Source organism: Balearica regulorum, chromosome 1 (assembly GCF_011004875.1).
Source record: "Balearica regulorum gibbericeps isolate bBalReg1 chromosome 1, bBalReg1.pri, whole genome shotgun sequence".
Lineage (NCBI taxonomy): Eukaryota > Metazoa > Chordata > Aves > Gruiformes > Gruidae > Balearica > Balearica regulorum.
In genome coordinates, this window is record NC_046184.1 from 50,401,936 (window position 1) to 50,426,860 (window position 24,925).

The following is a 24,925-nucleotide window of genomic DNA, read 5'->3' on the forward strand; positions in this document are numbered from 1 at the left end:
CACTTAACATGTAAAATGCCACGTCACCACTCTTGCTCAGGATTTCAGGACGTTTGACACAGCACCAGTAATGATAGAGGAAACCCACTTATTTTAACTTTACTGTAAATTTATCCAACAGGCATCCACTAAAAATGGAGATAAAACACTCCCTAAAAGATAGCTGCATTTGCTAACCAGCTGGAATGGTAGATGTAACAGAAGTAGCTCCAAGTTTCAGATAATGGCTGTGCCTATACACCTGCTTAACTAGGGAAAAAGTTGTATCTAACCGGCCTCAAAAGAATTTAGGCTAGAAGTTTCACACATTCCTCAGCATAAGACAGAATGGAATTTCCAGCTTGGCTTTATACAGGGCTCTTAAATAAGGTTTAAAAGTTAAATACATATTATTTGATATATATCATCAACTTTAAAAGGATGAAAGTATGCCTGAATAGACCTCACGACAAACAAATTTTAGTTTTTAGGAAGCCTATTTAAAGTTTCCTTCATTACAATATCATTTGGAAATAGTTTTTTACCTATCTTTTTACAGCATTAATTTCAGACATACCACCACTATGGACTCGTACGTTCAAACTCAGACATGGACTTGAATAAAATCTCAAATTTGTGGAGTTAAAAAAAAAAAAGAACCTTAGACACATACTGGCTACTGTGTACTCAAATGGTTCTATAATCCACTTTATCCAGTCACTAGCAAATGGAGGCAGAGGATTTTTTTTTCTATTAATATATTAACAATATTCCATCAAGAACTTCATTTTAATTACATCCTGCAATTAGCTGCCCACTCTAGCTGAGTTTTAAGCCCTGAACATACAAATACTTAGCCATCTGCTAAATGACCTTGGGTCTGGATTCATCACCCCTAGTCTGAAGTTAAATTGTGGAAGTGCCAGTTCAGGTCCTGGTTCTCTACCAAAGGAGGGGAAAGCCACTCTCAAAGGGGGTGCTCAGGTGGGGCTGGCTGTCCTCTGGGGGTGCCACTCTTCCCTGGAGTACAGGCAGAGCTGAGGAAAGCCATATGTGTAGTGTAAGGTAAAGCTTTAAGAGGTAGCTGACGTGAATCCAGGGTCTACCGAACAGCTCACGTATTCTTAGCTGCCTGCTCCAAAAGCAGCCGATGTTAATTAACAGCGCACAGGGGATGTGTGCCAGGTAAACCCAAATGCACTTGTAAGGAGAAGGCAAGGCAAATGGTATTCACCCACGCTGAAGAACAGTTGTCACAACGCAACTTTGGCTTACATTCAACACAGAAACTACTTTTAACACAGGTGGGGTTTTTTTATAGCTCAGTCTGGTGAAAAAGTTGAATTCTGAACCAAGCTTCAACCATGTCACAAAGAGTACTTTGAGGGACAACACTGTTACTAACCACTGAAAGCACTGTCTGCTGGAAAACGTAGTTTTAATAGATATTCTTCATCTTACAGAAGAGCACAGTAAATACACCACATTCTATTGAAATTTCAGATGACACTAGAGTAAGAAGAGGTGAAAGAGGGAGAATACCAATAGATGACATAACCATACCCCCAAATTGCAGGACAAAACACACCCTACTGCAACCACTACAAGCTGTCATTGATACACTTCAGGTTGGCCTCCCCAAAAGCTTTTAAGCTTGCCTCTTTTTTTTTTGTGTGTGTGTGTGTGTGTGTGTGTATATATATATATATATATATATATATAAAAGGGAGAGAGCTTGAGGAAAGGAAGAGAATAGGGACACAAGAAATTAAGGGAAGCAGTAAGATGGGTTCCCAGAAAAGATGCTCAACTCCCAGACAAGATGTATACACAAAAAACAAGGATGAGAAGGAAGTTTTGAATCATTTTCCTTCCCTCCAATAAAGAAGCTTTGTCGCTATTTAAGCAGACTGGTTGCTCAAGCAAGTAGCTTAATAAGGCTTGTAGAGAAAACCAGTGGTACAAGGCGCTAGCCATAAGTGGTTAAGCAAACATCAGTTGATACACAAGCTGGCTGTAACAGTGGTTTTACACACCAGTATTTCATGTTAATAGAGGGCAGGAATTAAAGATGTTTGAAACCTGTATAGCCTAACATCTGATGACAATCAACAAAGAGAAGTTATGCAGATACTCATTAGTGCTGTCATTTGTGCTCATCCTCCTACTTGAGTAGTGTTATTTCCATGAAAATGCTTATCAATGCATTACTAAAATTACGTTTACAGTGGTTACATCAGAGATTTGTTTCTAAAAGTCACTCCAAATACAAGTTCATAGGAAATTGGCCAGGTAAGGTCACCCACATAACACAAGCTAATAAAAAAACAAGCAAACAGAAGAAGAAAAAAAAAATCTTGTGAATTCCACCTCTTTACTGTTTAATCTGTCAGAATGGTGAAGACAAATTGTCAATTCTGGTTTCAGTTTTTTTAAATACGATTGTCACATTGGAGAAATGAAAACACAGCAAAATAAACTGTACAAAGGCAAAGTAGAATAACAAAAAATATTTTACTAAAACATAAGATTTACAGGAGATTTTCCAGACAAGCCATACAAAATGGTCACAAGCTTTTTCTTGGAGGGATTTTTTCTACACTTGACAGCAGAATCACAATATTATTAGTGAAAGTGATGGATGTTTAATGTTCCCATTTTTTGTTCAAACAATGAAGCTTGTCCATCTACAGCGTCTAAGTTAGACTGGGCTAGAGGGTATATTCTACAGTATAACTGGTTAGCTGCTTTTACCAATGCAATTAGCATCACCATAAAAAAGGGAGGAGGAGCCCACAAAATTAAAACAAAAAGCCCCGCAGCTAACCCTGCCTACCTTCATTCACAGTGCTTATACTTAAACCATGATGGGAAAAATGATTAAAAGCAGAGATGTGCTGCTGCTTTCAAACAATTTCACAACAATCCGATGATACTTCTAGCCTCTGCTCATGCGGTACAATAGTGAATTAGGACAAGACACAGATTTGCTAATGTGCATTTAATCACCAAAGGACTGAAGATGTCTGGGCTTTTATTCTGTAACGTTTCTAAGACTGTGTCCATTAAATGCAAACAAAAAAGGAAGAGGTCTTGGCAGAACAGGAGAAGTGATGCACACTTGATGTTCAAAGCACATTTAAATATTATTCATGGCATATAGCCTAGTCCATGCTCTGGCTGTAAAGAAAAAGAAACACATTTAAGAAAAGATGTATTTTTCAGGCTTTAGTAAAGTCATTTTAAATACTTATTTTTAAAGATGGCTTTTACACTACTGCTGCAAGTACATAAGATGTATCAGTCCTGAGATTCTAAGTGCAATTTTGAACTCCAGCAACTGTCAACTTTTGTATATTTTATAAGTGGTCTAACTGCAGTGGATCCAGAAGTGAAGAGGCATAATGCAGTAATTCCTTCAATCCATTACAGCCTGCAACAGAAGTGGGTATGGAAGAGATGTACTTTGTGAAATCAGATAATCTGTTCCTTAAGCTTTGAGGAAAAGCAGTGGTGCATACCTTTATTTTACAACAAGTCCAAATTAAACACGCTTGCAATTTAGGAACGTGAAAACTCAAAACAGATCGAGAAAGCTTTTCTTCTGGCAAGCCTCACAGACTTGAAGACAGACTACTGCAGGCACATTCAGGGTACTTGTACTATGACTGTATGTAATAATTGTTTCTGCAAGTTGCAGACATAAAACAAGAGGTCAGGATTTGCATCCCCCAACCAATTAGTAATCAGCTACTTCCTAAAACTAGGAGAGAAAAAAAGTGTAAGATACATCACCTGTTTCTATGGCTTGGGCTTCATTGGTCTTCCACTGCTCAGCTACATCATTTGCTAGTGGATCATCTGGATTGGGAGCGCTTAACAAAGCCTGGATTGATAGCAGAACTGTACGAATCTGCAAAGCTGGGGACCATTTATCTGAAGAGACATTTACAGGAGTATGAAACACCATATTTGCCAGAGTCTACAGAAATAGCAACTTTTCCTCTCCCAGATTAAGGAATAAGCAAGGCATTCTTTAAACAAGTGAAATCTCTTTTTAGGGTCAATTTACAAGTTTCTGAACTTAACAAGATCAAAAGAAAGAAAACAAGGTAGCACTTACCTTTCAAAATATCTAAACATATTCTTCCCAGCTTGTCTACGTTAGGATGATAAATTTTGGTCATGAAACGTACTTTAGGAGCTGCCATTGGGTATTCTTCCGGAAGGAATAGTTCAAGTTTAAATGTCCCACCCTCAAAGGGGGAATCCTGTGGACCTGCAATGACCACGTGAAAATAACGTGCGTTGCTTTCATCTGGCTCCGCTTTTATCCCAGGGACTGGCTCTGCCAGTAAACGCTGGGTTTCCTAGAAGAAGAAGAAGAGGCAATATAACAAATACAACCCAGTTAAAATAAACATGACTTGTACAAACTATTTTAAAAACAGTAAGTATTCATGATGAGCTATTTGCCTACATCCACAACAAGTATCTTGAAGTCAAAGAACACCTGCAGAAAGCAGATGAGGATGTGGTAAACTGGTGTGCATCTCATTTCAGATCCCTCAACTGCTGTAATAGCATGTGCTTCTATAGTGCAAGGTAATACATAACAATTAAGCTGCCCTCAAATTTAACTTTTGATTAAACTACTGCCAAGCTGTTATTTTTTTTCAATATACTTAAAAGCACTTTAAAGAATACCACAATGAAATACCAAAAGCATTTCCCATTCTATCTTAAATAGAAAGAAAATCCCTTAAGTGAAAAGCCAAAGGGGTTAACCACTCACAGAAAGCATTCAAGGTTTACTCTAACAAAGGTGGACTTGTTTAAGATGAACATTTTTACCAGAATCAGATTCAACTTCAAAGTACTTACTCTGCTGCCACACTAAAGGTGTTTGTAAGGATGTTTTATATATTTAGACATATATACACATAAATAGCTTTGGTGTGAGCACTTTCAGCCCACATATAACCAAGTTTAAAGTCACCCTAACAAACAGTAGGAGACAGGCAAGTTGTTCTTTAAGCAGCAAAATCAGAGAAGCCTGGTTTCCTACAGCAATCTGTATTCTTTGTTGTCCAGTTCCTCTGCCTACAGCATCAATTGTAGAATGGTTTGGGTTGGAAGGGACCTCAAAGATCATCTAGTTCCATCTAGATCATCTGCCACGGGCAGGGACACCCTCCACTAGACCAGGTTGCCCAAAGCCCCATCCAACCTGGCCTTGAACACTTCCAGGGATGGGGCCTCCACAACCTCTCTGGGAAACCTGTTGCAGTGCCTCACCACCCTCACAGTGAAGAATTTTTTCCTAACATCTAATCTAAATCTACCCTCTTTTAGTTCAAGCCCATTACTCCTTGTCCTATCACTACACTCCCTGATGAACACTCCCTCTCCAGCTTTCCTGTAGGCCCTCTTTAGGTACTGGAAGGCCATAATTAGTTCTCCCCAGAGCCTTCTCTTCTCCAGGCTAAACAACCCCAACTGTCTCAGCCTGTCTTCATGGGAGAGGTGCTCCAGCCCTTGGATCATCTTCATGGCCCTCCTCTGGACTCTCTCCAACAGCTCCATGCCTTTTCTTTTTTGTACTAGGGACCCCGGAGCTGGGTGCAGTATTCCTACCTCAGGCACCATGCCGCGCCCATAGCTAAGAGCTGCCCACATGCTGACCGTGCATCCCACCAACGCACCGAGAGCGGACAGACCAAGTCCTGCACATCTTTCCTTCTCCTCTGCCACCAGCCTTCACAGGTCTTACAGACACCATTCTGCTCCTCCTTATAAAACAGGGCCCAAGGCTAAAACAGGCAAAAGGATATTAGGCAGGGACAAGAAGTCCTGCAGAAGCCTCATTTCCTCAGGCAATTTTAGCCCCATTTCCTGCTTTTCCTCTAGCTTGTTTTTACTATGTACAGTTAATTTTTTCACCACCTGTGCTGACTTTCACAAAGAAAAATTATCCTGTTTCTACTGATGAAAAATGGTAACTTGTAGGTGTAGTATTAATTTATTATGCTAGTTCTACAGCATATTTATTCTGTGTATCATAAAAGCACAAAATAGATTATCTCTACTTGACTCAATACGTTCTTCAAACATAGCTGGACTGTTACAATACTAGTATTTTGTAGAAATAAATTTACACAACATTTAAGTGATATGGTTGTCTTGAGGTAATTAAATAATATCTCATTTTATATTTTATATTTGATTATTTTTTTGCTAAAGAAGTGAAGTCACAATAATTAATGCCAAAAATCCAGTTATTCATCTCAAAATTGTCAAGGTCCTACAAATCATAATATTGAAGTTATTACTATGTAATACTCAAACATAAAAATAAATTTATCTGGTCTAATTCCTTGTTGTGACTACACATTGCCTACTTATCTACACAGGCATTTGCTGCCAACACCACTTACACATCTTACTGGAAGGCCATCCAAACTTCTCAGAGCTGTCTACACTCACTTCTGCAAGTATTTTTTAAACGATACACATACATTTATAATGTGCTCAGAATTTGTATTCTGTTGGCTATTTACTTGTACAGTAATTCTGTAAAAAAAGCAATTATAACAAATGCTTAAGGCTTTAGTTCAGTGGTATGAAAGTCAGTGAGTAAGAAACTAGAGATTATCCCTGTAAATGCATAAGACATTCTCCATTTCTTTCAGCAAGTTTTTGGTATAAGTGCTGCCACAGATAAATGGGACAATTTTGGATTTCCACCTATGAAGGACCATATACTTATTACAGTTTGACAGTTTTGGCAGAGGAAACCATGTCTTATGCCAAATACAAACTAATACAGCAAGCTAACTTGAAATTAAAAAAAGAACTAACTTAACAAAAAGACTCAATTTTTAAAATTTTTTCACAGCTGCTACCACTTGGACTTCGCCAGATACACGCTAGTAGGCAAATTGATTTTGGTTCTTATGGGCATGCTCAAATTTAAGACTACTTTTTTTTTTTTTTTTTAATAAGGATAACATTTTTAATAGGTGGGCTGATCTCAGCAGTCCCTAGCCCCTACTCAGTCATTCTGGTCCTCAGACTGCCTCCCTAGTTACACCAGTATGCTGACTGTACCCGTATTGGGCAGCCAATCCTGACTTAAAATAACCCAGAATCAGCAGTTCCCTGGCAGCAGCATCAGCACTTCTACCTGCCAGCATAACTGAGGGAGCAATGTTTGGCTGCGAGCTACACATTCTGCCACTAAAAACCACTTGTCAATAAACAATAAGAGAGCCCATGTATGAGAAAAACAATTATTTTAATTGAGGTACTGCATTATACTGAAGGGACTATACCACTGCTAGTATGTCATCGTGTTCAGATAGCCCTTTATGCCTCTCCATTATGCGGCCACAGTTATCTTGCTATAAAACACCACAGAAAAGGGCAGTGCAAAGAAAAGGATTTATGCTGTATGCAGCTACACTAGTGCTGAGGCTACTCAGAAATTATACAGGCCCCCTGTGGAACATTAATATTAGATGAAAAATGCTTTAAGCAAGCATGCCTCACTTCCTGCACTGTGCATGGAGCTTCTCCACTATCAGCATAATTGAAGCTGTTTTCAAACAGAGATGAGGAGGAATACTTGCAAGAAATCTGTGAGAGAGAATTGGTTGACACTCATCTTTCATACCTGCCAGGCTCTGATGCAGCCATCACACTGAAAGCAAGCACCAAGCTAAACATCTGACACACACAAATATGATAGGTCCTGACTCCTGTGAACATACATCGCTACTGTTTCATGCAAAAGCTGAGAAGCATCTTTGGTTCAGAAAAGGCATCTTTTAAAAACAGTGTAACACAGACAAGCCTGTTAGACTATGAAAAACACAAGAAAGATGCCATTGATTAAAAGAACGTGAAATGTTTGTACTTAAATACATCAACACCACCTGCTAATTTCTGACAGTAAATAAGGCTTTTACCCTTAAATTATGAATAGATTTATAATATCTTCAATATATTTGAAGAACAGAAAGGGAGAAATTCATCAAAAAAGTCTAAGCATATAAAATGCTTAAACATACAAGTAGGTCCAGTTCTAAGGTGCTATCAGGGACTTGACTTCCACATTTTACAGTAAGATGGCCAGTTAAAGACATGCTGATACTAAAATCAATTTGATTTCCCATAAGACTTGAGGAAATAAGTCATATTCGAGACAAACAGTTGTCACTATACAGGGCAACACCATGCAGCAGGTCAGGAAACTGAGCTGCTTAAAGATTTTTAAGTGTACATTACCAAAAAAAACCCAAAAGCACTCTATAGATAGTCACCCACAAGAGAGTCACAAGATGTGGACTCAAGCTACAAACAAGGAAGTGTTTAACTACATGTTGATCTTATTTTGTAATTTTATAATACTTCCCCCCCCCCCCCGAGGATGGTCACCCTGGTGAAAAATAGTCTCTCAAATGTGTTTAAATAAATAAATTGCTTCTAATTAGTTAAAAAAGGTGAGAAGTTAAGTTTAATCAGGAAGATCAAGCATATGCAATACTTCATTTTCCAGGGTCCTTTAAGGCAAAGTCTTTCTAACACATTTTTAGCTGAGGAAGTGAGTTTTATGCAATCTGTTACTTTCGCCTTTTCTCCCCAAAATTGCCTTCGAACCCCTTGTCCTATTCTAACTTTTATGTTTTGTAAGCTGCCAGTGGCTAAGACAGAAACCAAGCTCAGTGCTACCAAAGAGAAAGGTATGAAGAACTCTGAAATTACATGCTGTTTGGCCAGTTTATTCCAACCAAGTATGTACTATTCTTGCATACCAAAAAAAACCTGCCAATAAGGATAAAGAGAGCTGGGACACCCAAATATTAAAGAGGATAAAGGACAAATTTACAGAAAACTAGGTTTTGCAGTTCTGATGCTCACAATATAGCAGTTAATTTTATCTTCACAGGAATACAAATTTCCATCTAAATAAGTGTTCCAGAACAGCACTTTATAGTGTTTCTTATTGGCTCTCCTCTAGCATACTGCAGTAAGTTTCACAGAAGAGATTTAATGACATATTTTTGATCTCTAAAGCATTTAATGAAGTATCCCATGCTGCCATAGGCAGTTACTTCTATTTGTCATACTCTGCAATGGTTTTAGATTGAGATCTCGTCTTGCTCCTGCTTTTATTCCAGTTTCCAATTCCAAGTTAATGTCATAATTTCCATTGACTAAAGAAAATTAATAAATCCAAAATGAAGATACATGCCAGTCAGTACTAAAAAAAAAACCCATCACATTGTCATTCACAACTGCTTATACCCCCCCAATTTTATCTTTCTTACTTTTAATTAAGTGGTTAAAAAACACAGAAATATTGAAGGTGTTTTGACAAGCAAAAGCAAAGCTTTCTTATTAACACAGGTGGCCTGAAGTAGAGTGACAGATGAAACGGATGGGACAGATGGTGTAGCTGACATTCTGCATAGCTATTCTTCTATGAAGACATTAAATTGAAGACTAATTGTACCCGATGGGGCGGGGGGAGAAACCCTCAACCTGTTCTTAAGTAACCTGTGAGGACAAGAAGCCTCAGGAAGAAAGTGCTGTGATCTTTAGAAGAGACCAACAGACCAGGAGGTGGAGGTGAGGGTTTTTTGGGTTGCCAAGGCTGAGAGATGCCACACTAACATGAAAGATCCATTTGCAGGGGGGTATGTTTCAATCTTCAAGCTTTTGGTTGGTTATCCTGCTTTCAGTGGAAGAAAAAAAAAGTTACTGAAAAGCAGACACAACCACCAGGATTCTCCTGGTTCATACACCCAGAACAAGACAAAGCCCATCTTTAAAGAAGTGAACTGAACAACCCACAAGATGTTTCCATACAGACATGCATGAAAATCAATTGTTAGAGCACAGGGAGATATGAATAAGTATACAAAGAAGGAATCCATTAGAAATACACTGCTATTTTAATCACTTCCAGTCTTGCAAAAGTGTTTATGAAAGCCTGAAGTTGCCAAGGCCTCAGTCAAAACAACCAAGAAAAGATTTCTGTATGCTACATTTCTGGAAAACAAACTGCTATTTCAGAAACCTTACTTGCTATCAACAGATTAAGGCAGGATCAAACAGTGGCATAGTGGCAAATAACTACAATCAGAAAACTCATGTATGCAACTATTTGCAGAAAAAGCCCAGAACATTATTTTTTACATAGCAGAACCTCTGCAGCTGAACTGAAATCTCTAAACCTTCATCTGTCTGACTGAGACCACTCCAGTGGTGAAGGAAGATATTGTTGCATGGGATTAGACAATTTTTAAAGCTTTTTCATTGCTTTTTAGAAAGGAGTACTATATTCTTAGAAAAATAATTGCAATTCCATTACCTGTACTATGACAATAGTTAATCACCACAAATTTCACACTGCCTGCCAAGGGATGTTGGCTAAAAAAGTTAAAAACAAATCAATATCTAGCACCTACAAAATGCAGGAAATTTTACAAAGGCCACTAGAATTTAGGAAAGAAGCTTGCTTGCAAAGTCAGTAAAGCATAGCTCAAAGAAGAAATCCAAGTTCAATGTCTTCAGCCAAATTTGCTTTGCTTAATTCAGCTGTCCGCATGCTTAATGTCCTGATACCCTAGTTTTCTTATTTCATATTCAATAATTACTCCTATACAGCAAAAAATTCTGCATATTAATCCACAAGTTAAATACAGTAGTCTTTAGTGAGATGTTACAATTGAAGGAATAAACTTTTTGACATAATCTAACACGGTCTTCTGCTCTACACAGTCCTTTAATATAAGCTGTGAAATCATCTGGTGAAGTTCATAAAATGCACTAGAACAAAGGGAGCTTATAGAAATCCCAACATCTTACAAAGCCTGAATATTTTAAGCTGATAAATGAGCAGCTACTTGGAAAAGGAAGAAAAAAAAGCTGTGCTGCATTTCCACGTTAGCCTATTATGCACCTTCACTTTTGCCTGTATAGCTGCCTCTTCACCTCATGGTGAAACATAGCATGTAGCTGCTGTGGAAGGAAAAAAAAAAAAATCATGTAAGAGAGAAGAGTCCCTGAGGCAGTTCACCAAATGTCCACACAAACAGCTGTGCCAACAAAAAGGAGGGTGCAAACACATGCTGTCAGAAGGACGGGAGAACAGACTGCTCCTTTTGGTGAAAGGGCTGGTTTGAAGAGTTGAGGCTGCAACGTTAATCACAGCAAGATACTAGCGTAACAGATTACCATTCCGTAACCAACCTAAAAAGGAAACACAGAGGTTACCTCCTCATACCAAAGGAAGAAGCTTAACTACCAACAGGGCTAATTTCAGTAACAGATAGTAAACTGCTAAATTAAAGTCTTCATCCATCTATAAAAGTCTTAAACACCAAAGATTCTGTGTATCTTCTTACTTGTTACAAACAGTTATCTAGTAACCTTTTATAGTGTTGAGATGACAGGAAAGCATCCTTATGACTAGCAGCTTTATACTAGTACCTTAAAAAGAGAAAACAACATTAAGGCTTTCAGAGGTCAACATAGCTGTGCTAAAATTATTCTGAAACTTCCAAACAGAAAACGTTAATAAGGCCTATTATGCAAAGAGAAAATACTGCAGGTCTTAGAGCTGCTAAATGTTTAAAATGACACAATACCACATCTTTATGCAAAGTCTCAGAGGAATGATCCTTTCCCTGTATTTTCAGCAGCACATTTACTAGTTCAATTCTCTATGCAGTAGTCAACTGATTTACTTTCCGCATCATCTACTAAAATGGAGGTTACAGCCCTACAACTTTGTCAGGCCAAGGTAAGGTACTAATTCAGACAGTGAAAAAATGTAGATAATATCCACTGATACCTGTAGGTTCAGCTAACCCTAGGTGGCTTTATTCTGATCAGAAGACAGATGATGGATGAGTATCTTTGTCTTAATAAGACTGAATCTGCAAAAGGAATTACAACTCACAGCTCAACTTCCAGTGCTTATTGCTGCCCACTTGCCAGAAATCACCACCTTGCAAAGTAAACCCTGTCAGCACTCCCAATTCAACTCAAGAAAAGTGAGCTGGGCTCTCTTAACGAGATCTTTAACCTGAAAAATGTTGACTGACAGCATATAAACTCTATGCCATCTATTAGAAGACTGTAACTTCCAACAGAAACTGATGAACAGTTGGCATTGGCTGTGGGTAAAAGCATCTTGCACCAGTATGAATGAATTAAATCTGTACATCTGTTGATACATTTCTTCCATAGATGCTACAAGCAAGGGTCTCCAAACAGCTGGCTATAAACCAAACTTCTTTGGTAGCCTTGACCACTTATAAAAGGAACAATAGGATGCAACATTGCATCAACAGTTCCAAGATGGCCTAAATGAAAGTTATTGGTAAAACAGAAGAGGCACACAGATTGAAAGAAACACACATCAGCTTGCCTCACTTCTTTGGGATATAAAACTTGTATTTGGTATGGTCTAGTTTAACTGCAAAACCATCTAGGCATATGCATAGGGTGTAGGTGTCAAGGTATTGGCAGCAGGGGAGCTCCAGGGGTGACCTCTGTGGGAAGAGGCCAAGGGCTGCCCTACCCAGACACAGCCAGCTCCAACAGACCTATGGCAAGACACAACTGAGCCTATCAGCCAAGCTGGTGGCACATCTGGGAAAATGTATTTAAGACAGGATAGTAAACATCAGAGAATGGGGGGGGGGGGGGGGGCAGGAAGTGTGAGCAAAACTAGAGTGAACACCAAGGTCAGAAAATGAGGGTGAAGAGGTGCTCCAGGCACTGAAGCAGAGACTCCCTGTAGCCCATGGAGGACAGGAGCGAAGCAGACATTCACACTGCAGCCCATGGAGAGGACCACGATGGAGCATGGGAAAAGTGTGAGGAAGAGGGAACAGCAAAGATGAGCTGTTACAGACTGACCACAAACCCCCATTCCCCATCCTCTCAACCATCAGGGATAGGGCAGGTAGAAGAGTCAGGAGTGAAAATGAGTGTGGGAAAAGGGGGGCAAAGGTGTTGTTTTGTCTTTGTGTCTCACCATCTGACTCTTTTTACTTGGCAATAAATTAATTAATTAATTTTTCCCCAAGTAGAGTCTGTTTTGCCTGTGATGGTAACTGTAAGTGATTTCCCTGTCTTTGTCTTGACTCATGAGCTTTTCCATCTTATTTTCTCCCTCTGCCTGGTTGAGTAAGGCAGAGTGAAAGAGTGGTTGGGTGGGCATCTGGCCAACATCAACCCACTACAGCATAAAACACAAGGTAACTTTTAATCTGAAACGTGTCTGAACTGCTGTATCCAGAAGCACTTTTAGTGAGGATGTGGCAGACAGTTTCAGACTCCGCAGATGATATTGCAAATTAGTTTTTCAAGAAGAGATGACAGACTTAAAATGAAAGCCACTAGCTCCATTTTCTGCTATAGTTGAAATGATAACACTTATGACTTGGAGGGTACCACGCATACCAATTTATGTGTGAGAAGATGTGATGAGGAAAGAGAGATATCTTTCAGTTTAACTGATTGCTCATCAGTCTCTTCAATATTTGCTTCCTAGGAGAGATCAGACATTTGCTGTCAAGTCCTCCAGGAAGATTTCTAAAGCAGATGAAAAGTCACTACCAATAAAAACACAGAAGAGATTTTAAAAAAAAAAAAAAAAAAGAGTTACACCTAAGTTCCACTCTCAATGACTAAAAATTAGTGCAAGTCCTCTATCTCAGTCTTCACTGGCTTCAGCGGTTGAGTTTACAATTGAGTCAAACAGCTTTTCTCTCCACCATTTCAGCCTGGTTCTCAGTCCTTTTGCATCAATTTCACTCACATCTGTAACTACCTCCACCTTTTCCTTTCCTCAAAATGCAAGGGTTTGCATGAGTGGGAAGCTCTAACTTCTCAGCAGCAGCACTAATTTGTACAGTCACCCTTCCGTGCACCCCCTTCATCAGTCCAAGCATTTGCAAAGTCAAACAAGAGATCACAGAACTGATTTGGCTTAAGAATTAACCTTTACTGCAGAGTTCTGAGCCAAATCAGTCCAAATATACTGCAGTGGCACAAGAACTTTTGTGCCAGCATGGGCCAGACTAAATCTGTTTATATAGTGAGGCTGCTATACACGAACTACAGGCTAATCACCTTGAGAACTTCTGGTTAATCTAACTTAACTAGGTGGTAACTTTTCCACCTGGTGCTGGCTATCTGCAAACACCACAGAAGTACACCATCAACTTCAGCATTTCTATTCATGCTACATACAGCATACATTTGTTTCATATTTTTATTCTGATTGCAGGAAAACCTTGTCAGCTGCTGGTGCCATTATCTTCCAACTACATCTAATAGTTTGGATTAATTTCAGGGTATGAAATAGAAACTAAAGGGTTTAGCTGCATAGGGTAAAACTTAAAGCAGCATATTGGCACGCAGACAAGTTGTAATTACTTGCCAAATGACAATTCTTTCCTGTTCTGTCAGAGTGGGCTAAGGGGAAGATCACACTGATCTCCTTCACCAAGAACTGATAAATTGCACACAAGAAGGTAAACCACATGCATGTGTTTGCTTTGATTTTTGAGGGGGAGGCAGTAGGAGAAAGTGAAGTTTATCAGTCAAAACTGTCTTCTACGTATAAGGATAAAGCTGACTCAGAAAACCACAAAGACTTAATTCAAAAACTTTTTATAACAGCATATCACATTTTGGCAGAAATTCTTCCATGGTCTATCAATTCATTAGGTACAATTGTGTAAAGAACTGGCTATAACCAGCACTACTGAAAATACATTGGTTACCTAAGCAGATGTCATATTGTCAGAGAGATTCCAGTATGTTTAGATTAAAATTGTATCACTGTAAAACAACTACATTGGAGTAAGTCTTCTGAAAATTAAGTCTGCCTTTTAGAAAAAAAGAATTAGCAATAATGCCCATTAAACTGTAAAGCAAATGTCAAACATCATAAATAGAAGGCTGCACTTGTGGTTTCCAGTAGCTGGCCTCCACATGAATTCTTCTCTAACTTGCCATATAACCCCTGAGCGTCTGCATCCCACAAGCCTCCACTTCCTGGACTCATTACTGGGCAAACGTCTCTGTACACTAATGCTTTCACCACCTTGCAGGTTCCTCGACCTCATCACCAGCCCCAACTGTATCTACCCCCCTCCCCCCCAAAAAAAAGCTAGAAAATGTTCTGCATGTCAACATGTCAAAGGCATTGGCTGTAAAAAAAAAGAACCAACAGTGGAACAGTAGATTTAGAAACCATTAACTAGTACTCAATCTATGGACAGTTGTCCGGCAACTTGAAGTTACATCTCTGTTAAGTAAGCAACGTGAATTCTGGATTGCTTGCTATCTTCCCTCATGCACTTCTGGTTCTCCAGTTCTCATTGCCACCAAATAACTTTAACTACTGCAAAGTCACTTACAGTGAGACGAAGGTAAATATACTGCAGGTAACAGCACCTTCCAAGAAAAAAAAAAAAAAATCCAGAATCTACCCACTCTTGGAAGAAGACCTTGTTACCAAACAACCGTAACGTGAAGAGGGGTGTTTTTAAGGTCAGCATCACTCTCCACTAAGAATGACCTCATTCTCAAATTTTCCACAGCAGATTACAGGACTTTGAAACTGTGAAGCCGAGATCCTATGCAAATTCCTAGAGGATTACGTATGTACTAGCACAGATCAAGCTTTGCACGGTGCATCTCCAGCTATAGTAAAGTGAGCCGTAACTAAAATTCACTAAGCTAATAGTGTAAACCATTCCTGTAGTTATACTGACAGAGCATATTTGCATTAGAGCCTTGCATTAATACACAGTGCAGAGTTAACTATCGAAGTGTCATTAAAGCAAACAATAATTCATACAGAGCTTTTGTCCAAATGCCATCTATGGCAAAATTTGCCACTTGATTCTCACTATTAACCCACCAGTCACACCTAACTATCAAAATGAGGTTTTGTTTTGTACTATTACATAGAACAAATTTTGATGATACACTGAAAGCTGTGTAAACGTAACAGACAAGTACAGAATAAAACAGTTGTGTGCAGAGTGATAAAAAAACATTAGCATCAGTACTTAGAAAGCTTCTCTGACAAATGCCAAGGAACAGCACTGTCCAAAAGTAATGTTTTCTATGCCTAACCACCATCCAAACAAATGCAAAATACCATGAAAAGGTATTAAGCTTACCTCCAGTCTTTTTTATTTAATTTTTTTATCCAGAAAATAAAAAAAAAATGGCTGGAAATCTCAGAGAAATCAAGAAGTAATAGCAACTTTCATGTGGATACAAATTTCCATGCCCCAGAAACCCATAGCTTCCAAGACAAAGTGAGAAACTTCAAGCTGACTGCCAGTAATACTGTTTAAGAACTTATACAAAGTTTCATAAGTTGCAGGCTAAATACCTGATTTATATTTAAAAAAAATATATATAAAGCTGATTATACTGACCTCTAATATAGAATGCTCTAAGTGCCCATCACCACACGTGTGACAAACTCCATAAAACCTTCCAGAAGTTTTATACTTTGAGGCAACATTTTATAACTCAGCAGTCCAAATGTTACCCAGATTCTCAAAAATACTGCAAGCAGGAGCTCACTAGCAGCAATGTGAAAATAGCTTCTCACAGTAAACAGCAAGGAAGAAATATCTCAGACAATAACACACTACCATGCATGGGAAGAAATCATAGCCTCAGTAATTTAACACTGATAAATTAATAAAAAAAATTTGAAGTCTCAAATACTGCTTCAGATGGTTACTTCACAATATGAGCAGCTGCAATGATTGTAACAGAAGTGCTACTAACAACTGGCCACACAGTCAACACAAATCTGGACATCAAATCCTGAATGATGAGATCATTGCAGCACTGAAAACAGCAGAAAGAAGAAAAAAGATTTGAAAGGATGACACGAGGCAGCATTGCTCATCCCATTCAGATATACCAACTGCACTTGACACAGCAATGAGGTGGTTTGAATGTCAGCAAAAAAAAAAAAAAAAAAATCAGATGCAATTCAACTCCTTACTCGACTGGAGCTACGTGACTTTGCAACACTGGAGAGAATTGGCATAATAAGTGCTTGAAAGTAAAAATCGCTGAGCTTATTTATGGTGTATATTGCAAAGGCTCACTTTTTAATACTGTGCAGTAGGAAAAAAGTTCACAGCATCAAAACCACACATATATGTAAATGTGCCATACTGCATTTTTATTTTATCTTACATTAATAGATTTTCTTGTCAAAGTGATTCTCAGAGGGCCCCTGGTTTTGGACTACCAAAGAAAATAAAAATACCTCTTCTCTATTCAAAAAAGATATAATCAGAATTTGAAAACCTTCTATCTTTAAAGATTCAAAACTATATCATCATTTTTCAACTCGCCAAGCATGATGTGCTACGCTAAGTCATAACTCTAAAGCAAGTAATCTCTTGAGCTCACAGATCATTACCCACATACACTTGTTTAAAGTCTGTGTTTCTATGTAATCTGAGGACTGCAAACCAGGAGTAATTCTGAATCTTCTCTAATAACTGCTTTGCGACACCTATACTGTCACCTTCTAATTGAATTTGGGAAAGTACTGGAAATATAAATAGAACTCTCTGCTGAGACAAGGAAAGCTACTGCTCTCCTACTGGGCCAGATGACAGCCTGCACATAGCGAAGAAGCAGGCTGAGGAGTACAGGGCCGCTAGTCAACCTGAGCACCAGGCCATCTGCCAGCAGTCGGTCAAGACGAGGAACGCCAACTGCATTTCGAGCAGTCAGCTAGATTCTGTTCTTCATTATAGTCCAAACATGCACTCCTATCCCCAGTCAGCCATCGCTGGTCTCCCTCAGATGACAACACAAAGACAGCATGTGGACCAAAAGGAGAAGGTTTTTTCCTAACAGTAACCTAAAGCTATTTATTTATCATCACATTTACTACTGTGCATAAAGAAAATTGGATCTTCTTGTTATTGGATTTATTTCACCTTTCTTTAGCTCTTTTATTTCCTACCTCTCTCTCTCTTCCCTTTCCTTTCCTGATCTTTCAAATTCTCAGTAGTAGCAGAGTTCACTCTTTCCTCCTTGCCTAAGGCAACCAGCAAGAGCAAATTTAACATTGAGACTGGCAGGATAGAAAAGGTCAAAACAATTATCACTTGAGACTCCTGAAGATTCAAGCAGGCATCTCTCTAAGTCTGCACCTCTGCAGCTGCGATATTCCACAATATGACTTTGCATGGTTTTGCATCTGTAATAACTAGTCAGATTCAAGTCCTGCACCATACGTACATCTGGCAACCTAATGCATGCACAGCGCAGAAGCTAAAGAGTTGGTCATCTAACACTACCAATCCAAGATTTAAAAGCTCTAGACTGGCTGCAGACAACTTATAATGCACATATGGAAAGACACAATCCACCGTGCACACCACCCTGCAAAAGATAATAATCCCAAAAACTCTAAGGGGGATCCTCCAGAGGAAATCTGGAGTTTCTAGGTCTTTCTGCTGCTGCCTTCCACCTCCCCTCTCCGGGAGAAGAAACATTCCCAAGCCATCACATCTTTGAAGTGAGCCGTGTGAATTGCTCCAGGTTTTTTATAGAAAAGTATGAAAAAACCAAATGCATCAAGAAGGAAATTTATGCACCAGCTTACAAGTGGGTGCGCTTCTTGATTTTATTCAGGGGAATTGTCAAGAACTATTGAAAAAATTTCACACGGACACCAGCCTTATGACTGAGCTCCTACATCTGTGATGAATGCCAGCTCCACCATATTATGAATCAGTGTTCCCTCTCACAACTGAAATATATTCAGCTTTACATGCTGTGCACTAAGGCAGCTGGATGAGTGTCAAACTCATTCCATCAGATTTGTCTTTGTTATTTTTACTGTTTACAATTCGAGCAGTAATCATGGTTTAGTCTGTTTCACACAAGATAAACACCACTCCCGCCTTATTTTTGCCTTGTCTCCTCTGTCACCTATTAGATAGTTTGGCTTCTTAGAGAAAAGCTAGTTTTATTTTTTTCATCCACTAATTAGTATATTCTATGTTCAGGTGTTTTACAACAGTTGCCAACACTGTGTACTCAACCAAGAAAGCTTCACAGTGTCATGAATCATTTGTGACATTTGTTCACTTCCACAAGTAACAAGGGTGCTGTTATTTCCTACGAAGGCTAACAAACCTTACTAGAATCACTCAGTAACTTTCGTAAAGGGAGTGGCCACAAATCTGAGGGCTTCAATTTACATCACTGCACATCAGGGGGAGATAGCAGCCCAGCACAAACATCCGTACTAGCTACAGGACCAAGCTATCAAAAAGACTCACGGGCATTGCAATGCAGCTACCTGTGTCTCTGCTGAATGACTCCAAATTATTCAAGTCTTAAGCTGAAATTGCTCTCGGAGTGTCAGTTGAAAGTACCCCAAAGTTGAGAGCCCTTACAAAGCTTGGCAAATCAAAGTCAAAGCAAGACACTGAACGGCCTGCACAGAGACGCCAATGCCGTACGGACCGACCGCGCAGAGCGCGGTTCTAAGTAACCAGGCTGGTCCAGCACGTACCGGTACGGATGCCCCCGACGTACAGCTCAAGCCCACGTTTAAGTACTCGCTGTGTTTTGTCCCTTCCCGCACAGGAGGAGAAACCCGAGCAGCATCGCGCCTGCCGCGATCCCCGGCCCAAACACGGCGAAAGCTGCGCCGGGGAGCCGGGGCCAGCCGAGGAGCCGCACCGCCGGCCGAAAGGGGTGGGGGGTGCGCGCGGTGCCTTTCAAGCTCCGGGCCCCGGAAAGGATGCGCTGGCACCCGACGCACGGCAGCACCGGCGACCGTGAGGCGCCGCCGCCGCTCGGGCTGTTACCGTGATAGGCGAGGGCCCGCTCCCGCCCGCCGCCCCCGGCCTGCCAGGAGGGCCCAGCCCCTCCCGCCCGGCCGCCCGCACACGCCGCCGCCAGGCCCGGGAACCCCCGCGGGCGGCCGCACAGCCGCCGCCGGCGGGAAGCGGTGGGGAGGCCAGGCCCGGCATGGCCCTCCGCCCCCACTCGCTCCCCCGGCAGCGGGTCGCCCCCCGCCCGGCAGGGGAAGGAACAGGCCTGGGAGCGGCCCTGCCCCCGCGCGGCCCTGCTCCCCAGCACCGGAAGCGGCGCCCGGCCCAGCCCTTCCCTGCCCGCCGCGCGGGACCCGGCCCGGCCGCCCCCCGAGCCCCGCGCACGGCGCGGCGGCGGGGAGAGCGGGGGTACCTTGATGATCCTGCGGGGCAGCCCGGCCATCTTGTCTCGTCGGGATGCGGGCTCGCGGGCTCACCTACCGCTCGGGGCTCGCGCACAGCCGGAAGTAGCCCGCGCTACGTTTCCGGTGGCACCGCCCTCGGCGCGGGATGCCGGGCAATGTAGGCTGCGCCCGGACGGTCACTCGCCGGCAGCCGGTGCCCCTGCTGCGGGGCGCTCCGGGGGCAGGGCGGCCGCCTCGGCTGAGCGGGGATCCCTGGGCTGGCCGTGGGCACAAGCGCGGCGGAGGGGGTGCCGGGGGTTGGGAGGGGGAACCGAGGGGGGGACGGGCCGTGAGGCGGCGGGAGGGCCAGGGGGCGCCGCCGCCCGCACCCCCTTTTGCCTGAGGCCGCACGGCCCCGACCGCGGGTGGCGGGACGAACCCGCCGCCGCTCCTCGTAGGCCGGCTGGTTGCCCCAATCTAAAACGGGTCGGGGCACCAAGCCTGCGGGCCCGGGGGGGGGCGGTCAGTTCTCCAAGTCCTGCGGGAGAAGCAGGCAAGGCCGGGGGCAGCGGCCTCCCAGGCCACCCCGGTACGAGCCGGCAGAGCCCAGCTGCCGGCGCTGCTTACGGTCCCTCTGATTCGCCCCCTGCGTGATGGTCTCCGGCTGTCTGCAGTGGCAGGCCATTTGTAGTAAGCGTGGGGAGTCATCACGCAACACTGACAGAATTAGGATGTCATCGGTGTGTCTTGTCGTCTTGTGCACCGCAGTGCTACAACAGGTACCATTGCCTCATTTTAGGCAGTGTGAGTGTTGCTAAACCTGTCACAAAGATCTGAGAACATCTTTGTCTTAGTAACACCTGGTTAGTGACCCTTCTTCGTTTTTAGCAGAAAGAAACATTGTAGAAGTTAGAATACAATTATCACACAAGCATCCTAGGACACTACTGCAGCTGCATAGTAATAGAAACATCTAGCACTGCGCACCGTGGTTGATGGGAAATAAAAGCAGAGAAAGATGAAGTAATTCACCATAGGTTACCAAGCAGGCTAGCAGCACAGCCAGGAATAGGAGCCTGTGTACATACGATTCCCAGTCAAGTCTTTTCTTCTAGTTTAAAAACTAGATAATCTACATAATTTCTATACCCTCTGGTAGAATGGAAAGTGACACTGGTAAATCTGGACTGTGTAATTTCTGAAACACTCTTATCACAGATACTACAAACATGTTCTGTATCCTAAAATTTAAGCATTTATACTATTACATGATGGTTACGATAACATGAAGCATGTGTTGGAAGAGTGGTGTGCCTCCTTCCTTCACCCTCCCTACAATACTTCTCAAAAACTTACCTAGTTTTCCTTCTCTATCCTCCTCAGGAAGCCATTGGCACTATAGAAGGCAACTACCAAGTACAGAGTTGTTCTACACTATTTGATATCCCCAGCTGTTGAAGACACCGGTAATGCCAAACTTCATGCCAATTCATGAAAACCCAAAATCTCTGTGAACTCTTGTGTCCATCCTCAGCCCCTTAAGCACTCAATTCCTCTCCTAACTTTCAGAATGTAACTTTGTCTGAAGTCAGTCAAATCAACAATGAAGTGATGCGCACCAAGAGAGGTGCATGAAAACACGTTTGCAGAATTGGGGCTTAAAGCATTCATCGATAACACCCCCTCATTAAACAGAGGAGATGGGTGAGTTCATTTGCGTACATGAGCATGTGAAACGTCCGTGTTTAGATGTGGTCCTTCAGCAAAATCTGGTCTTGCTAGTTACACACACAACTATTCCTTAATCACGGATTTTTCTTTTTACTTAATTATTACAACCTGTTGCTACGACTAAACAAGACTGAGTAGATACTTTTGTGTACTCAGCACCTTCACAGTACTTGCCATCTAACCTAAAAAAAGGTGAAATGCTGATTTCTAGAAAAAAAAGTTGTTAAGGTGGAGAAAAACCCTTGTAAGATAATGTGTTTATCAGCTGCATGTCAGCCTCTTTTTCCCTAGCTTCACAGATAATGAAGTATAGCACATCTGGTACCTTAGAATAAACAATTATAATCTGGGCTGCTAGGGTTCTCCTAAGGATGCACAGTGTCTTACTGTTTAATTCTGGTGGTGGCAGCCTTGGTGATTTACTAGTTAGTTGCTTTGGGTTTTTTAGGGGGGGGGGTTTCAGATAGGTGAGATCACACACAGAGATGCAAAGCCTTTCCAAATGACTACAGCGCAGCTTCCCATCCCTTTTGCAGGAACAAATAGTCTAAATGAAAAGTAGAGTATTCGAGATGTTCTTTGTATGAGCAAATGTAAACCTCAGGCCTGGGGTCATACGCGGCAGTTAGAACCTGTGTGGTACTAAAATTACTCTCAAGCAATCCTTGTTCAATTGGAAGAATTTTCAGGTCGTATTTGGTGCCCGTTTCTAGAACTCAGATCCTCACAAATGAAGGCTTACTTTGCAGTAAATTTTACAAGGCATAAATACAGTAATGCCTTCTCAAGTTGTCTGTCACTTGGGAGAGCAGTGAGGTTGGTATAAATGAATTAACAACATCTAGTGATGACCACAATGCAGTGCAGACCTGTGTATAAATAACTGCTTACCACTGAGCAGTGTGCAGGTGGGGCAGAGAATCTAATTCGTTTTCAGGAATGGGGTTACAGTGAACTTTACTTAGGGAGTCAAGAAAAAAAAAAAACCAGGATAGAAGGTTAGTGAAAAGAGGAAATTACCATTCATATAATCTTGAAACTTTGTGAATAGCTGAAAATATTTGTAATCATGTTGCTATGACACCCAGTAATAACTGGGAGCCTTCATTTTGAGTTAGCAGGTATATTGACATATGTAGAAAAAATGCAAATATTTAGGTTATTTTTAAAATTGTTCTCTTCATGTTATATAAATTTCACATAATACAATAGGCAGCTTAGGGACCAAGACCAGAAATGGTCCTTAAACCAAATGATGCCTTTTCACCCTTCTGTCCTATGCTAGTAACCCTCGTATGCCCTTGCCAGCATCAAACAAATATGAAGATACAGCTGGAGAGGTGAAGCAATTCCTCGTGAAAGATAGCAATTCCTTGTGAATATTATGAAAGTAAGAAGACAAAAGAAAAAAAATGTTGCTGATAATCCCACTAGGAGGAGGACTCCATGACTCCAACACTTTATTAGACATCAAATAACTTTCACTGGGCCATATCCTCAAGACCAAAGTAATTGGAAACCAATGCATTTTGTTACACTGCTTGCAGAATTCTTTTTCTTTGTTTCTGCCTTCTCCTACTCTGTTGTTTGTTTGTTTTAATTTTACCCTTCTCTCGGAATACAGTCCATTAAAGAACTGGCACAAGTGGAAGAAAACACGGCTAAAAGATGTTTTTAGGCTCAATGCGAGTAAAATGCCACTCAGTTTCTTGAAAGGGCTGGAACTTCTGTTCTGTGAACCTTGTCCTGTGTCTGTGAGATGCAACAACAGAGTGGAGCATAGTTGTCTCAAACAAACGTTCATGAATGTTGCATTCAATGTCCTCTTTCAGGTGTTGTAGACCAGGAATCTTGCTTCGGTCTGAAGCTGCAGCAAGTCAGTCTGGCAAACTATTATGTTTTGACAGTTTTTGTTGCTCAGCAAGTGGCCTGCCACATGCTGGGAAAGCTGCAGTTTTCATGACACCTCTCTTTCTGGCTCCTCTTAGGAAGAGGCTTTTGAAGTCCCCTTGCTCAGGAGATGGCAGTGAGCAAAACCATTGTTTTCTGTTGTCATATCTACAAAGATTTAGGTCGTTCCCCTAAGTCATTCTAGCTCCTACAAGGACTGCTGCAGAGATCCCTGAGTATCCCTATAGGTGCTGGAAAAGCCATCCAAACTGGCTACTCCAGAACCCTGGCTTTAGACTTTGTTTCTTTGTGCTCACTCTGCGCCAAGGGATATCTTCCAGGAGAAGCTATAGTAAAAATTGTCCTTCTTTTATAGTATTCTCAAATTCCCAAAGGAGGCAACTTAATCCTCTGAAGCAGAGCTGGAACAAGACACCTAAGTGCCAGAGGAGCTTTGTCTCCTCAAGCTAGCCACACCCCATGGAGATTCTTGCATCTTCCAGGTCCTTCCCCAACCCAACGACCTTCCAGTGTCTACTCCTGTCCTTCAGGATTTTCCACTCAGCCATTATTGCCACTGTAACTGGGTTCTGGACCGCAGCCTGCACCGCTCTGTGTGCATATCCTCCATTTGGCATGTGTCTTGGAAGACATCCTTGGAGAAGCACCACGGGTGATCCAGCCTAGCATGCTTCTTCTTTCTGCTTCCCTGGGTAGAACAGTACTTCAGCACTTGTGCTCTGGAGTTCAAGGCTGTAGCTAAAATGTATTTATTTTTCTCTGCTAGATTATATATTTTGAGAAGTATGGCACAGGGACTCTTTATTCATACAGTTTTTCAAAGCCACATATACCATTAAACATAAGACAATGCCATTAAAACCACCTAGATGAAAACCTAAAAGTTTTTTGGAGAGCATGGGAGGGGGACAGAGAGGAGAAAAGTAGAGAAGAAAAAATGGATCCAAAAAAACTAGCTTTCCACAGTGCTACATGTATACTTTGTCAAAACTTGTGGAGGGTTTCAGCATTTTTTTTTTTTTTTTTGGTAAAATAAAGGTTTGA

General features: G+C 41.4%; 1 protein-coding gene and 1 long non-coding RNA gene across 2 annotated transcripts; one reads left to right on the forward strand and one right to left on the reverse strand.

The window, feature by feature from the left end:
- Window positions 1-2,474: 2,474 nt before the first annotated feature.
- Window positions 2,475-20,421, reverse strand: UBE2N (ubiquitin conjugating enzyme E2 N). The gene is made up of 4 exons (XM_075748680.1): window positions 20,269-20,421; window positions 4,103-4,349; window positions 3,775-3,915; window positions 2,475-3,159 (listed from the first exon to the last, which is right to left on the reverse strand). Exons 1-4 carry the CDS (start codon window positions 20,296-20,298, stop codon window positions 3,119-3,121), a joined length of 459 nt encoding a protein of 152 aa, XP_075604795.1. The 5' UTR covers window positions 20,299-20,421; the 3' UTR covers window positions 2,475-3,118.
- A 7-nt stretch (window positions 20,422-20,428) lies between these two features.
- On the forward strand, window positions 20,429-24,907 carry LOC142601037 (uncharacterized). The gene is made up of 2 exons (XR_012834595.1): window positions 20,429-21,943; window positions 23,256-24,907. It is a non-coding gene; the product is annotated as an uncharacterized LOC142601037 (long non-coding RNA).
- The last annotated feature ends 18 nt before the right edge of the window (window positions 24,908-24,925 follow it).